This window comes from Protopterus annectens, chromosome 5.part1 (assembly GCF_019279795.1).
Source record: "Protopterus annectens isolate FY-2018-M chromosome 5.part1, PAN1.0, whole genome shotgun sequence".
Taxonomy (NCBI): Eukaryota; Metazoa; Chordata; order Ceratodontiformes; family Protopteridae; genus Protopterus; species Protopterus annectens.
Window position 1 is genome coordinate 448,812,104 of NC_056736.1, and position 17,361 is coordinate 448,829,464.

A 17,361-nucleotide genomic window follows, 5' to 3' on the forward strand; every position below is an offset into this window, starting at 1 on the left:
GTTTTCTGGGCAGGGGGTGGGGTCGGGATGTGAATATCCGGTGAGATTAGTTTATGGTCTGATCTTTACCAGTGAGAGATGCACTTCTGGTCTGGAGCAGAGAGTCCCCATGTTGGTGATGATCAGGTCCAGTATGTTTTCCCCTCTTGTAGGAGTGGTAACAAGTTGTTCCATAGCATTTGAGTTTATAAATTCTAGGAACCTTTGGGCTAGGGTGTTGGAGCTAGAGTAATGCTCCCAGTCTATGTTTGGGTAGTTGAAGTCGCCCAATATAATGGTGTTTGGAGAGACCTTCATATTTTCCAGTGTTCTCAGGAAGGCCGAGTGGGGTTCCTGGGTTTGGGAGGGTGGTCTGTAGCAGGCTATAAACTGGAAGGCAGTTTTACCCACTGTTAGTTGCACATGGATAGTCTCTGATGCTTCGTGCTGTCTCACCAACCTGGAGGTATGGGTATCTTTGACGAATATTGATACTCGTTTTGTGGTTCAGTCCAAGTTTTGGGGCCGAAAAGCATGGTATGAGGTATAACCTGGTAGTGCTGGGGTGCTCTCGGGAGCCTTGAACCAGGTTTCTGTTACTGCACAGATATCGATGTTCTCCATGCTAAGGAGAGTTTCGAGTGCGTGCATCTTGAGGTTTAGACTTCTGGCGTTGAGTAGCATTACTCTGTTTCTTATCCCTTGTGATACCTATGGAGGTGGGTTTGTCTTTTGAGCCTTGCCTAAAAAAGGCACTATGGGGGTGGCAAGAGCCTTTGCCAATATCCGAAAGCCCAGGGGTGACAGGTGCAAGCCGTCCCTAGCGAAGCATCGTGGCTTGTCGAGCATGTCATCCCAGGCTGACAGGCATTGGATCCCCTTTGAATGACACCAATACTTAAGCCAATTGTTGAAATTGATCTTGTCTTCATATTGTGGCATCATTCTTGGTGAGGGTAAGATGCTACTCAAGGTCAGGGTCATACCGGCCTGGGTTACATGCTGCTCCTCTGTCTCTCTTCATATAGTCCAGGGAGGTACGTCTCAGGTCATTCACACCAGCATGGACAATGACTGAGTCATATTTGTACTTGCGTTGGAGTGACCCTAAGTGCTTGTGTTATGTGGCGGATCCTAGCGCCCGACAGGCAGCTCACCGTGACCTTCTCCTTGTTCAGCCTGGTGAGCGGGACGTCAGTATGCCTGACAATAGTCACCTATTACAAGTGTATCAGGTGTGTTGTTTAGCCTGAAGGGCTGTAACTGTTGGCTTTGTGAGCTGTGTGTTGCACGTGTTCTGTTTTGGGGTAGCGGTTGCTTGGGTGTCTGCTTTGGAGGTCTCTGCTGCTTAGGCAGATTTTTATTTAGAGCCTCCGAGTATGTTTTTGTGTTTGTGTGTGGTTTGCTGTTGTGGTAGGTCTATGTGAGACTGGAATTGTAGTGAGTGTGGTTTCCTTCTCCTCCTGACTGGTTACGCCAGTACTGAGTTGAGAGAGCTTAGCCTCCAGTTTGGCTATATGGTTGCATCTCTCACATGTGTTTGGGAGGAGGAGAGGGTTGTCTGTGTACATGAGGCAGTTGTAACATTGCCTTAAGATTCCCAGATTCACCAGCTGGACCGGAGAGGAGATTGACAACTGACCTTTGGACATGCTAGAATAGTATTGGGAATTCCTTTATAATTGAAAAAAAGGGCCAATGGGGAACAAGGTACTCAAGGGGAGTTTGTGAGGGTGTAGTGGTTTTAATTTTTTTAGTGCTGACTTGTATAATTGCTTTAGTGAGCAAGCGCCAGGTAACTTAAATGCAAAAAACGACAAACAGTAGTTTTCTTTCAAGTGAAACAAGGAAATAAGTACAGTAAGCAATGCAGATATCACTAGGGATCCACAGAAGCGCTGAAAAGCCACGTTTTAGGTGGAATTAGCGTTTCAGGGAAATAACAAGCAAACAAACAACAAGCATACAAACAAAGCTAGATTCAGCAGGCCTGGATCTAGTCTATGCTACAGCAAACAACGTGTACCAATTTCAGTAAGAAACAGTTCAAATATGCAGGCACTATAAACCTTTAACCAGAAATTCCCAGCTCAGAAGGGCAGAGTCCAGCCTGTCCTCCCACAAGAGTGCAGACCACAAACCTTCTTAATGTAAAATAACTGGCCTGAAGCCCAAGTGCTTAAACCAGAACTAATATACTTTTAGAATAACAGACACTGAGCCCTCAATCAGCAGTTCCCAACTTAGAAGGATGTAAGCTACCTGTCCTGCCACCACAGTGCAGGCCACAAACCTTCCTAATGTAAAACAACTGGTCTGAAGCCCAAGTGCTTAATCCAAAAGACTTAGAATGATAGCTGGACCCTCATGAGTGGAAACTAGATCCACAAGTCTTCAGCATGATAGCAAGGAAATGGGGATGCCCAGACATAGATCTATTTCCGTCCCCTCACAACTGCCAGCTACAGAGATTCTGCTCAAGGACTAACCACGAACAAGCTTGGAAAGTGGATGCTCTGTCATTCAGCTGGAAAACCCTTACTGTTTATGCTTTTCCTCCCCTGCCTCTCCTCCACAAGGTACTCCTAAAGGTCAGACAAGAGAAGCCAAAAATTATACTGATTGCCCCATACTGGCCACGCCAGCAGTGGTATCCAATCCTAAAGAACTTGTCTCAAGACTCAGCCTGGAAGTTACCTCAAATTCCTCATCTACTGACCCAACAAAACAATCTGATCCTGCACAGCCAACTCGGAACACTAAATACGGCTGCATGGCGGATATTATAACCATTCAAGACACACCTCTCTCTAAAGCAGTTATGGCTGTTATTTTGGAGGCCAGGAGGCCCAGCACCAGAAAATCTTTTGCAGAAAAATGAAAGAGATTCTGTGCTTGGAACCAGGCACAGGGAATTGACACACTTGTACCAAATATTCCTCAGATTTTACAATACCTAACTGAGATGCTGGACAAAGGCCTATCCTTCTCATCAGTTAAGATCCATGCTTCTGCCATTTCAGCTCACTACAATACGGACCCACCTATTTTTTCGCATCCACTGCTGAGGCAGTACCTCAGAGGGGCCAAAAACATAAGAACTCCAAGGAGAGCACCAATACCTACATGAGACCTCAATTTTGTCTTGGAAAAGCTCACACTGCCTCCTTTTGAGCCAGCCAATACAGCCGACATAAAGTTCTAATCATGGAAAACAGCTCTGCTCCTAGCAATAACTTCAGCAAAAAGAGTCTCAGAGTTACAGGCATTAATGGCTGTGGAACCTTTTATTGTTTTCCATCCGTACAGGGTTTCTCTAAGGACAAACCCAACATTTATGCCTAAGGTAGTGTCCAGCGTGGCTCTTAACCAAGCTATTCACTTGCCTACCTTTTAGCCAAACCCACAGAATAAAGGGGAGAGACTTCTGCATTCTTTGGACATACACAGACAGCTATGCTTCTACTTGGACAAAACTAAAGCAATAAGAAAGACTGAGCAACTTTTAGTGGCATATGCTGCAGGATCACAAGGAAAGGCTATTTCAAAGCAGACTGTTTCAAAATGGATAGGCCACTGTATTCGTTTCTGCTATTCACAACATGGCAAAACACTGCCTAAGGGCATTAGGCCACATTCTGCCTGAGCAGCAGCCACTTCAGCAACCTTCCTCAGTGGAGTACCAACCAAAGATATTTTGGAGGCTGTAACTTGGACTTCAGTGCACCTTTTTACAAAGCACTACCACTTACCTCTTTACTCTAAATCCAGAGCAGGCTTTGCCACTGCAGTTCTGCAGGGCCTCATAGCCACTCCTAATTCTATTTAGGCCCAACCACCCAACCTCAGCCTTGGGATTCAACCCAAGTGTAATGACTGCAACAGTGAAACACGGTGAACGTAGTACAGTTGTGTACCTACCATAAATGTAGATGTTCGAGTGTATTCACTGTTGCAGTCCAGGTTACCCTCCCTCCATCCCCCTGTTCATTGCTGGGACTTATCTGTACTTCTCTATTCTATACAACCTATGTGATGTATTTGCTTGTAGATGAAGGTGATGTTTTTATTGCATGCTTTTTTATAAGCAGAATTTGTAGCCTACCCTTTTGGGGGCACCTGACATCTGGGGCAAGAAAAACTGAAGAAAATGGCGTCAGCTGCATCTTGTATACCCCTGGCACTCTGACGTCAGGGAAGAGGCGACAGCAACTGACGCCGGACCAGGACTTTGGAATTCAGGCCGACTGCGGGTAGCCTGCCAGCAGGATAACCCAAGTGTAATGACTGCAACAGTGAATACACTCGAACATCTACATTTATGGTAGGTACACAACTGTACTTTTCTCTACACCTCTCCCCTTCCTCTGCTTCTAAGGGTCCTACACAAGATAAGGCAAGACTCCCCCAAAATCTTGCTAGTGACTCCATTTTGGCTCAGACAGCATTGTTTCCTCCTCTTTCAGTTGGTCAGGGGCAATCACCAAAAGTTGCCTCACCAGGTGGACCTTCTCTCATAAGCCAAGGGGTTTGTTATCCATCTTCTCTTGTGCACTCTTCAACTGACCCTATGGGTGATAGGGTTTTGATTCCTTATGGGCACCTCTTTTCTGAGGGCGTGCTTCAGGTCCTGCAAGAGGCCAGGAAACCCACTACCAGGAAATCATAATTGTCCATATGGAACAGATTTTTGTCTTCTGCCTCTCTAGAAACCAGGATCCCTTTTCAGTGTAGATTCTTATGGTTATGTCTTGTGTGATCTGCTCCATGATAGGTTGGCATATTTTTCAGTTAAAGCTCACCTATAAGCTATTTCTGCTTGTCCCCCATTAACTCCTATGCTGGCCTGTAGGTTTGAGGTCAAGCAATTTCTTAAAGGTGTCCTTCATATCAGAAGCCTTCTGCCTTCCTGGGACCTCAGTTTTGTTTTTGAAAAATTGACTCTGGCTCCTTTAGAGCCTGCTGCTTCAGCTTCCCTGCAACATCGTACTTGGAAGACTACTGTTCTTTTGGCCCTTACTTCAGCTAAGAGAGTATCTGAGCTTCAGGCTGTCATGGCTGTTCCTGCCTTTTTAGTTTTTCACAGGGTAGGATGTCTCTTCGTACTAATCCTCCTCTTATGCCCAAGGTGGTCAGTGAGTTGTCTCTTAATCAGTCTAATTTGCCCTCCTTTTTTCCTTCTCCAGTCTGCCATTGAGAAAGTTATTTGCACCTTGGATTTGCATAGACAGGTCAGATGTTATTTGGTTAAGACTAAGGCTGTCTGCAAATCTGAGCAACTTTTGTTTCCTTTCATTCTAGGTCTTTGGGTTTGGCAGTTTCTAAACAATCAATCTCTTCCTTGATTTCTAAGGACATTTCATGTTTTCATGGTAAATGTCTTTCCTCTTCTGCAAAGGCTTATTCTACCAGAGCTGTTGCTTCTTCTTGTACCTTTTTCAAATTACTGGATGCCAGTTCCATCCTTGAGGCTGCTACTTCCTCTCTTCATACCTTCACTAAGCATTATAACTTGGATCTTATTTCTAGAGCAAGAGCTGGCTTTGCCAGGGCTGTCTTGCATAGGTTTATAGAGGGCTGTTCAGTGCCTTCCTCCTCCCAGGTTTTCTCTTGAGGTTTTATACTGTTCCTTTTGTAAGGAGTACTGCAACAATGATATAGAAGTGTACAGTGCAGTTGTGTAAAATCTTACCATAACAGTAGATGTCCTTCTCTTCACTGTTGCAGTATTCGCTCTCTCCCTCCTATGCCTTCTGCTCTGCTCTATTGTAATTGCCGTCTTGGCTGGGGATTCTTTTCTTTTTCCTCCTTCAGGATGCCCATGTTCCTCCTGGTCCCTAGGGACATTCTCTTCTTGGGTGTTGTACATCTCTGTCACCTTTATGCCTTATGCTTTGCGCAGGGAGCGTATGTGTGATGTACAACACCTGTAAACTCTAAAGGCTTTGGTATACTGGCCAGTTGTTGGGCTATCCGTAACAGGAGATCCTTTACATAAGGAGTACTGCAACAGTGAAGAGAACAGTATCTACTGTAATGGAAAGATTGTACACAACTGATATTTTTTTTCAAGGAGTGGTTGGTGTAGAGGTATGTATGTACTTTTCTTTTAGGAATTTCTGTACATGGTTTTGGCTGTGCGTTTTCCTTGTACATTTATTATTTTTATCTTGAGTTTATTAAGATAGACAGCTGCCTGCAACAAATAGCCTTGTGTGTGATGAGCAGAAAGCTTGAATAACAGGAGGATGATGTTTGCTCAACTGAGTCACATAAGAGCCTAGGGTTCCTTTGAAAGTGGTAACATGACCAGCACTGGTCCTCATAGATGACATGAACACAGCTGTTGAAAAGTTCAACCAGAAAAAGTATGGAACAAAAAGGTGTTTCTACCCAAATGTGATTTACTCTGACCTCACATTGAATATTTACTGTTAGGATAAGTACCTTACATAACTGTACTGCTTTTGTCAGGACTGTAGTTAAAAGGGACTTGCTTTCTTAGACTATACAGAATGAGTTCCTTGGAAGACATTTAGGATTTGTATTTCTGTGATGCTATTGTTTTTTTTTTTACATACACATAGCAGGGGTAGGACAGTATAGTTGCACATTTTATTTTCCTATTTTGACTTTGGCTTCTGTTTCAAAAGCAGTTAACCAAAGGCTAGAGTATACTTTTAGGTGCTCTTAGGACAACATGGAGTGGACAGTCATTAAGCACTAAAAAATTAATACTGGATGAAAGGATGATTGGGCAGCTGTATTTTAAACGAGCTGTGGAAGTACTGGAAATGTACTTAGTGTTTGTTCTGTTTCTTCTTTAGCTTTTGGCTTGCTGCAATCGAAGTACATGTCAGAAGTTTCCCCCTTCAGATCCTACCCTCAAAATTCCACTGGAAAGAAAAAGTCATTGACCACTGAGTCTTCATTTGTTTCTTGGTCTCTGCCTGCACCTCTGCCTGTTCCTGCCTCTGAGTTACAGTTGAAAACAATTGGGGCACGAAGACAGCAGGGGCTAGTGCCCATCAAGAAGTCAGTCACCGTAAAGAAAGGCAAGTTCTTAATGGACATGGCTCTGTTTATGGGTCGTTCTTTCCGTGTGGGCTGGAGTCCTAGCTGTATTCTCACTCACAGTGGAGATATTTTGAGGAAGTCAACAGAAATAGTTCAGAATCACTCTGCAGACACTGATGGATATGGCTTCTTCACTGGAGTTAAACAGTAAGTACTAGTCAAAGTTCAGAAACTGGTTAAAAGCAAAAGTCTAACGTGAAGCCCTAAATATTTTGGGCCAAGGTTTTCAAGAAAAAAATTGTGAAATGTCATGGCAGGCTGACCTCCTTCAGACTCAGAGCAGTGCCTGAGCCTATATTGCATTGAATTTTATTTTGTCATCTCAGTTGGCAGTCAGTAGTTGAATTTGTCCTAAAGTCGTTAGTTGGTATTTGCCTGACAAGATTACACAGACATTCAGATGTAGAGTAAAACGATTGGTCTAGGCTTTTTAACGGAAAAAATATCTGTATAAGTTACACAATCATCTTTATTACTGCATAATTGTAACTTTTACATGGTCTTTAATTGTGTTTATTTATATGCCTGCTCTGATATGCAACACCATTCTTTCTCAAACACTGTAAAAACTGTTGTGGGACTATGCCACAGCTGCAGGAGGAGCAGTACTCTTGGTCTTACTCTTTGGCGAAACAGTAAAGGAGGGAATGCATTCCTTCAGCAGAAATACTTTGCCATAAGAAGTCCTTTCACTGTTCTTTCAGCTCATCTGCTATCAGATTTCCTGCCTTTTGTGATGATTTTGATGGGCAGTCAGCAGCTAAACAAACTGACAACTATATTGATACTACAGGTGCATTGAGGTACTGCAGCAGATGGAGGGCAGGTCCTTCCTGTCTTGGTCTTTATTTCACCTGTGATCCTTTGATATGTGGTGTGTAGCTTCAGCATTGGTGTTGTCCTTTAGTGGGCTTTTGCCTGTCCCATGCCAACTAAAAATGTTTTTTCAAAGTTCTGTTCAGTGTCGTGCATGGGCTGTAATCAATGTTTATGCCCTATGCACTCACTCTTCCATCACCAGGATCGCTCTTGGTGACTTCCAAAACTTTTTCCTCTGGCTGGATTTCATTCTGTTGTCTCTGATACAGTGATGGAAAAAAGTGCTCAAGAATGGGAGGTTGACCCAAATTCTTAGTTCCTTTCCTCCTCTGGAAGGTATTGCACTCTGCTGCAGGTAGTTTGTGCCAATGTGGTGTAGTCACCTTTTGCCATGTACTGGTTCTCAGATGTTCATGTTTCACTGTTGCAGTCATTACGTTTGGGTTATCTGCTTGCAGGTAGCCCTCCGTCGGCCTGATTAACAAAGTCTTGGGTCCTGCGTCGGTTGCTGTCCCTTCTTCCATGACGTCAGGGGTATAAAACATGCAGCCAATGTCATTACATCAGTCTTTCTTGCCGTGCGGTGCCCGAAGCAGAAGCAGTTCACAAGTGCCGGTCGGCCGACTCCTGAAATTTTCGTTTTCGAGTTTCAGAACCGAAGTCTTCAACTAAAAGCTAAGTACACCGTTGGGAAACTTTTTTTCTTGCTCTAAACCAATGTTAGTACAAGTAAGTAATTGCATTTCTTGTGGAAAGCAAATACCTCAAAGATTTTCATTCGTACTGTATTCCTTGCCTAGGCCCTAACCACGACATACCTCGCTGTCTGTTTTGTGCCTTATTTAAACCACAAACTATCCGTCGTCTGTATATTTGCGCTTCTAATTTTTTTGGTGCTCAGTTCAGTTATCCTGATGTCTTCGGTAAGCCATCTGACTACCGACATTCCGAAGAAACATAAAGATAAATACAGAGACAGGCCACCCAGTTTGCCGGTACTCAGTGAGGTGCTTTCGCATCCCCTGATACCCGCTACTTCAGATTCGCAGGCCTCTACTGAGACCCATTCGGAGTCCGGTATGCCGCGAGATGCTTCAACTGTGGAGCCTGCGGATGTCTCTACCTTGGATGGGTCCGGAGCGCTGTGCAGGCACTGGCTTCTGAGGGTGTATTCAGGCCCTACTGACTTGATTATTAAACCGGCGCCATCTTCTTCTTCAAGGCCTAAAACTCGAACCATGCCTAGAAAACTGACGCCCAGACCGCATGGTCAGGCCTCTATGTCTAAAGAACAAATGAAAAGAATGACTGAAGACCTTATTACTTTAGTCAGGGTAAGCCAACCTTCCCCCTCTAAGAGACCTAGGACTGAGTTTGCTTATGATACTTCTGACCAGGATTCTGAAATTTCTGTTTCCTCTGATGACCAGGATTTACCCTTATCTACCTATGAGGATTCTGATGCTGAGGACTCTGTTGCCTCTGCTCCCCCCAGAGGATTTCTCTTTTGATGAAACCTTGCATACTCTCAGGGAGCTTTTTCGTTGGGAAAGTCAGGATTTCTCTGATTCTAAAAAGAGGCTTAGGGATTTCATACTCCTGCCCCAGCACAGGCTTTTAGCTATACCTCCTGTACTGGACATTGTTGATGATGCCTTTTCAGAATCTAACATGGCCCTTGACTCTGTACCCCCTGCTTCCATAAAACCTGATAGATATTACCGGGTTCCTGACTCTCACAAGTTCCTTCTCAAAAATTCTACTGCAGATCCTGAAACCATTTCACAGGGACCCAAGGGCATTAAAGCTACTACTGCCAAAAATCCTACTCCCTCTGATAGAGACTCCAGGCCGCTGGATAGATGGGGAAAGAAGGTATACACTTCTGCAACTTTGGCCATTAGGGCCTTGAATAGTCAGTTTCATGTGTTAAAGTATCAGCTGCATTTTATTGGATTGCTTAAACAGAAAATTATGTTGACTCCTGATTGTGCTGAAAATAAGGATTTACAAGATTTTATGCATTCTGCTGAACAAGTTAGTAAACATACATTGCAATGTGGTTTTGATTCACTAGAGGCATCTTGCAGGACTGCGGTAACTGGGTCTGTACTTAGAAGGCATGCTTGGCTTAAGGAGCAATCCTTGCCATATCATGTTAAAGTGAAATTACTGGATGCTCCCTTAAATCAGGGCCACCTGTTTGGCATCAAGGCAGAAGAAGTTCTTAAAAAGATGGGGGGGGGGAGCTAAATCTTTGCAAACTGTTAAAGACTTTTTACAAGTACAATCTCCAAGATTTAGTAGGCATTGGCCTTCTAAGAAAATGGTACTCTTCCAGACCACCTCAGTCCAATCCCAGATCCAGCAGAGCACCCAGGCTTCAGTCCTAGGGGAGACACAGGACTAAGCAGTGGGGGGCCTCCACTTCTAAATTTGGGAGTAATAACCCCCCCCCCCATGGTAAACTGTCTCAATTACTTTTTCAAACGTCCAAGCCCTTCTCAACTGACTGCCCCTTTGGGGGAAAGATTGCACTTCATGCAAAGAACTGGGCACTCATTACCCAGGACAAATGGGTTTTAAATGTAGTGTCCCAAAGATACAGATTTCACTTCCACACGTCACCAACTCCAAGCGGTTGGCCGGATCTACCTCCAAAGCAATGGGCAGAGGCCCAAAAGCAAGTACTCTCTCTCTCAAGCATGGGGCTATTCAGTTGGTACCAGAAGAGAAAAAGGGATAAGGTTTCTACTCGAGATTTTTCCTGGTACCCAGAAAAGACCATTCATGGCATCCTATCCTGGACCTGCCTACTGTAAACACCTTTTTGGTGATTCCAAAATTAGAAATGCTGACTCTTCACCAGTTGTTTCATATGCTAAGCAAAGATGCCTGGTTGGCAACACTAAATTTAAAGGAAGCATACCTGCACATCCCATTGAGGGAATCTTGCAGAAGTTACTTATGCTTCAAAGCAGGCTTCACGCACCATCAGTGCTCTGCACTGCCCTTTGGCTTATCTACTGCGCCCAGGATATTCACAAAGTGCCTAGCTCCAGTCATTGCATTTTGCAGGCAAGGAAATATTCAAATATACCAATACCTGGACGATTGTCTAATTCAGGCAGAAAACCAGGGCATACTTTTGAATCATCTGGCTTTTATACAGAGGGTGCTAACTTGTCTGGGGTACACCATAAACGAAAAGAAACCACACCTAGTACCCTTTCAAATTATATTCCTGTGAGCAAGTTTGAATACAACTTCCCAGATGGCTTTCCTCATGCCAGAGAAACAAATTCACTTGACAATCTACTTCAAACAAGTGGTCACAAAAACCCTGCTATCTGCAAGGCAAATACTACAAGCCTTTGGGTTCATGGCCTCCTGCATTCTTCTAATTCTATATGCAAGACTGCATATGAGGAATGTACAGTGGTATCTAAAAAGCCTATGGTGTCAACATTCTCAGGATCTAGAAGCAATGATTCCTGTCATTCCTTGTCTACATCTAGAGTTCCTTTGGTGGGCAGAGGCCTGCCACCAAAACAAGGGACTACCATTCACACTACCCCCTGCTGCCCAAACCCTAACAACAGACTCATCAGACTATGCATGGGGGGCTCACCTGGCAGGGAAGTGCATTCAGGGCAAATGGAACCCAATTCAAATGCACCTTCACATCAATCATAAAGAAATGTTAGCTGTACAGAATGCTCTGACAGCCTTCAAAGACCACATTCTTCCAGGACAATTAATGGTAAAGATGCACAACACCACTGTTATGTGGTACATAAATAAGCAGGGGGGTACACATTCTTACCCCCTCTGCAGACTAGCCATGGCATTGTGGAACACAGAGAAAATCCCAAAACGGTCAACTCCTCCACAAAAACCAATAAATCCAAAGAAAGAGTCGAAAAGGAGTTCAGAAGCTTAATACACCACACAGTTTCTGCACAAAATGAACGCTTTATTAACCATCCGCGTTTTCGTCCCCAATGGACTTCATCAGATACATAAGCCCTAGTAAACATTCATTAATATACTTTATTTCATTTCATTTAACCAATCATTTAATACTTGTTAGTTCAAACTAACAAATGAACTTGCTTTATCAATTAATGTTTTTAATAATTGGAAAATGTTTTTTTAAAGTATTTAATTATTAAAGATTGTTAAATAATTTATTTGATTTTAAATTAATACATATAGTGTTATTTAAACAAATAGGAACAAGTTTAATTAATTGTTAATTGATAAAGCAAGTTCATTTGTTAGTTTGAACTAACAAGTATTAAATGATTGGTTAAATGAAATGAAATAAAGTATATTAATGAATGTTTACTAGGGCTTATGTATCTGATGAAGTCCATTGGGGACGAAAACGCGGATGGTTAATAAAGCGTTCATTTCGTGCAGAAACTGTGTGGTGTATTAAGCTTCTGAACTCCTTTTCGACTCTTTCTTTGGATTCATTGTGGAACACAGCCTTGAGCTACCAAGTACATCTACAAGCTCAATTCCTGCCAGGAAAACTAAATACACTGGCAGATGGACTAAGCAGAACCTTCATGGACCCACCCGAGTGGAAACTGGAACCAAGGATTTTCAACATGTTGACAAGCAGATGGAGGAGCCCAGATATAGACCTGTTTGCCTCCCCCCAGAGCTATCAATTGGAAAAATTTGTGCAAGGACACCCCACAGACAAGTTTGGAAAGTGGATGCTGTGTCCTTCAGCTTTATTTATTTATGCCTTTCCTCCTCTACCTCTGCTCTCCAAAGTACTACTAAAGATTAAACAAGACAAACCAAGGATGATTTTGATTGCACCAGCCTGGCCACGCCAACACTGGTACTCCTTCTGCGCAGTGTCACTGTTGGCCCCATGGCACCTGCCTCAGACTCCTACCCTGCTGCCTCAGCAGGAGAACCAGATTCTGCACCCTCAGCTTCAGACACTGAACCTAGCAGCCTGGCTAATTACCTAAGCTGTCCTTTACCCATCCCTCAGTAAATCAGTGATGGGTGTCATTTTAGAGGCAAGGAGGCCTAGTACTAGAAAATCTTATGCTGAAAAATGGAAAAGATTCTGTGCCTGGAACCAGTCTCAAGGGGATGAGCACAGCAGTGCCCAATTTACTTCAGATTTCACAATACTTAACTGAGATGCTTCACAAGGGCCTGTCTTTTTCCTCAATAAAAATTCACGCCTCAGCCATTTCAGCTCATTATAACACAGAACCCTCCCCTCTTCTCTCTTCCACTGCTCAAGCAGTTCCTCAGAGGGGCCAAAAATTTAAGACCACCCAGGAGAGTTCCAACTCCAGCCTGGGGCCTTAACTTTGTATTGGAGAAACTCACCCTTCCTCCTTTCGAGCCAGCTGCTACTACAGATTTAAAATTCCTTTCTTGGAAAATGGCTTTCCTTTTAGCCATCACTTCAGCAAGGTTATCTGAATTACAGGCCCTTTTGGCAGTGGAGCCTTTCATCATCTCTTATGCGGACAGGGTGTCACTCAGGGCCAATCCCTCTTTCATGCCAAAGGTGGTATAAAGTGTGGCCTTTAATCAGTCCATTCATTTGCCTACCTTCTTTTCTAATCCACAGAACAAAGGGGAACGGATACTGCACTCCTCAGATGTGCACAGACAACTTAGATTCTACTTGGACAGGGCTAAACCTCAAAGGAAATCTGAACTGCTGGTGGCATTTGCTGCAGGGGCAGAGGGGAAAGCTATTTCAAAGCGAACTATCTCCATATGGATAGGTCATTGCATTCACTTCTGCTATAAGCACCATGGAAAACTTATCCCACAGGGGATCAGATCCCACTCAACCAGGGCTGCATCTACCTCTACAGCCTTTCTCAGAGGCGTACCTACCGGGGACACCCTAGAAGCTGCTACCTGGAGTTCTGTACATACTTTCACCAAGCATTACCATCTGTCAGTTTTCTCTAAATCCAGAGCTGGGTTTTCCACTGCAGTTTTGCAGCGCCTTATAGCTGGTCCTAATGCTATCTAAATTTCTCCTCCCATCCTTAGCTTTGGGAATCTACCCAAATGTGATGACTGCAACAGTGAAACACGAAGAACAATGTACAGTTGTGTACACTTACCATAAATGTAGATGTTAGAGTGTATTCACTGTTGCAGTCCTGGTTACCCTCCCTCCAGCCCCGACTTTGTTAGGCTATACCTCTACTCTCCTTTATTATGCTCAAAAGCTTTTTGGTGTATTTGCTTTTTTGTTGGAGGTATAACCTTGTATATTTATAGATTTAATTGCTTTCCATTAGGGGGCACCTGACATCTGGGGCAAGAAAAACTGATATAATGGTGTCGGCTGCATGTTTTATACCCCTGACGACCTGACGTCATGGAAGAAGGGACAGCAACCGACGCAGGACCCAAGACTTTAATCAGGCCGACCGAGGGCTGCTGCAAGCAGATAACCCAAATGTGATAACTGCAACAAGTGAATACACTCGAACAGCTACATTTATGATAAGTGTACACAACTGTACTTTCTGTACATACCTTCACCAAGCATTACCACTTGCCAGTTTTTTCTAAATCCAGAGCTGGCTTTGCCACTGCAGTGTTGCAGTGCCTTATAGCTGGTCCTAATGCTATCTAATTACCTCCTCCCATCCTTAGCTTTGGGAATCTACCCAAATGTGATGACTGCAACAGTGAAACACGAAGAACATAGTACAGTTGTGTGCACTTACCATTAATGTAGATGTTCAAGTGTATTCACTGTTGCAGTCCTGGTTACCCTCCCTCCCAGCCCCCTGACTTCTGTTGACTATACCTCTGTTCTTGTTTACTGTATTTAAAGCTTTTTGGTGTATTTGCTTTTTTGTTGGGGGGTGTAACCTTGTATATAATTGCTTCCCATTATGGGGGCACCTGACATCTGGGGCAAGAAAAACTGATGTAATGGCGTCGGCTGCATGCTTTATACCCCTGACTACCTGACGTCATGGAAGTTGAGACAGCAACCGACGCAGGACCCAAGAGGTTGATAATCAGGCCGACTGAGGGCTACTGCAAGCAGATGACCCAAATGTGATGACTGCTACAGTGAATATGCACACTCTAACATCTGCATTTATGGTAAGTGTACACAACTGTACTTTTTCTTACCTGGACAACTGGCTCATTACTGCTCTGACCAGGCATCTACTGATTGAAGCAAGAGATTGTGTACTTCAGTTGTGCTCTTACCTAGACATTACAGTCAATGTCAATTGGAACCAGTTCAAGTACTAGAATTCATAGGAGCCTTGTTCGATACTGTGTCAATGACAGCCTCTCTTCCACTGCCAAGGGTACAGAACTATAAGATTTCAAGTCAGAAAGATCATTCAAAACTCTTCACGGTCAGCTCAACTGATTTTGTAGGCATTAGGGTCAATGTTCACTGCAATAATTCTAATACCATTGACATGACACCATATGAATTATTAATATTAATAAATAAATACAGACAGCAGCTATAATGCATGATACGTTAAAAACTTAATCCTGCTGCTCAGAGCAATCACCGGTATGATTACTATTATGTAATATGATGGCTATACCGAGTCACGTCTAAGGTTAACAAGTGCAATATGGTAACTAAACAGCTGCTATTCACTAGTTTCTATTTATTCTTTTTCTTATGTGTAGGGTTTTGTGGTGGGTGTTTATTATTTATCACTGGATAATGGGTATTGAATGTGTTAATGTAATGAGAACTACCTCTTGCATGTCATACATGTTATTTTCTTATGTTATTCTTTGATACTGCTGTATCTGCTATTTGCAGTGCATTTCTCTGGTGAGCTGACATTTGTAATTTTGTTTAGGCTGCACTTGTGTGGTCCTAAATGGCAAAGTTTCTTTGAATCTGAGAATTCTTTAATGGTTCCTGGCAAGTCAGTGGTCCGTTCTGTACCAGCCTTTGTCCATCCAGATCAAAAACATCTCGGATATGCAAAAGTTATCTGAGGTGGTGGATTTGCTCAAATCAGATTTCACAAGGCTGCCCATTCACACTTTCTCATCCCCAAGACCATAGTGACCATGGACATATCCCAGTTTGGGTGGGTGGGGGCACTTCTTGGGAAAGACAGTCCAAGGCACCTGGTACCCAGAAGAGGCCAGCACATGTCAGTGTCCTAGAAATGAGTGGTTCTAGCATTGCAGGCCTTTCAAGACTCTCTTCCTTCAGGGACTGCTGCGATTGATGGACAATATGGCAGTAGTCTGGTACATCAACAAACGAGGAGGAACAAGATCTTACCCCATATATCTAGAAGCTCTGAGTGTGTGGCAGTTGGTGATGTCATCCAATCATTTTTTGATAGCAATGCACATTCCAGGGAAATGTAACTTGATGGCAGACAAGTTGATCAGATCCTTTATATTACCTCACGAGAGGTCTGTGAACAGAAAAATTGAGGAAAAGATATTTATCCAATGGGGCCAGCCATGCTGTAGCCATTTTGCATCCCCCGTCAACAAGTGCAGCAAGTTCTTTGGCCTGATCCTTCCACTAGAGGAATCACTGAGAGACTCTTCTCCATGATTGACCCCTTGGTCTCCTATATCATAGGTTCATACTAGGCTATCTGCCCTAGGGCATTTATAAGCCTAGCCAGAATGTGTTTGGCTTTCGCCACCCATTTTAAATTAATTTTGCTATGCCCTTTTTTGAGGTTAGTATACTGTGCCTCTGTCTTTAACAGTGACACAGAAGTGATACCCGGGGTAAACCTACGATCTCCCATCCACTCATCAAGATTCCTCTTGAAGAAAGTCAATGGAGGGACTCTGCCTAACCTGGACTGGGATTTCATTCCAGAGTGAAGGGAGCCTCTGGGTTATGAATCTGTCCCTCCAGCATGTCCTACTTATTTCGGTGCTGAGGTTCAAGTTTCTCGAGCGTGTAGTTCGATGGGATTTGGATTTTCTGAGGTGCAGCATGTCCATTAATTCCGGGTTGGACATGGCTTTATACGTCAGGCACAGATCGCCTCTGAACAGGCGGTATGCCACTGAGTAGAGCTGGAGTTTCTTTAACCGGGCAGCATATGGCATCTGTTTGAGCCCTTTGATCCTCTTGGTGAGGTACTTTTGGGGTCTTTCCAGTTGCTGCAGGTGTCTGGTAAGGTACATCCCAAAAGGGGCATTGTACTCAATTATGGGCCTGATGAGGTATGAGTAAAGAGGCACGATGACCTCCCCTGATCTAGATGTGAATCCCTTCATGATTAGGTGGGCTATATAAAATGTTTTTCTAACCACTTTGGCCACGTGGTTGTCAAATGAGAGATTGCTATCAATTTGGGTCCCCAGGTCCCTAATTACTACTTCTGTACTTAATGGATTACCACCTATGTGGTAATTTGTGGGCACTTTGTTTTTGCCAAAGGGGATGACTATACACTTTTTGGCATTTAGCTTGAGGCCATGGCTCTGGCACCA

At 43.6% G+C, this 17,361-nt stretch overlaps 1 protein-coding gene across 1 annotated transcript in view; it reads left to right on the forward strand.

The window, feature by feature from the left end:
* NUP98 (nucleoporin 98 and 96 precursor) overlaps positions 1–17,361 on the forward strand; it is a 1,998,548-nt gene that overhangs the window by 1,395,224 nt on the left and 585,963 nt on the right. Inside the window, exon 18 of the mRNA XM_044072823.1 lies at positions 6,807–7,203. Coding sequence (XP_043928758.1) covers positions 6,807–7,203 — 397 coding nt within the window. The remainder of the gene's footprint in view (positions 1–6,806; positions 7,204–17,361) is intronic.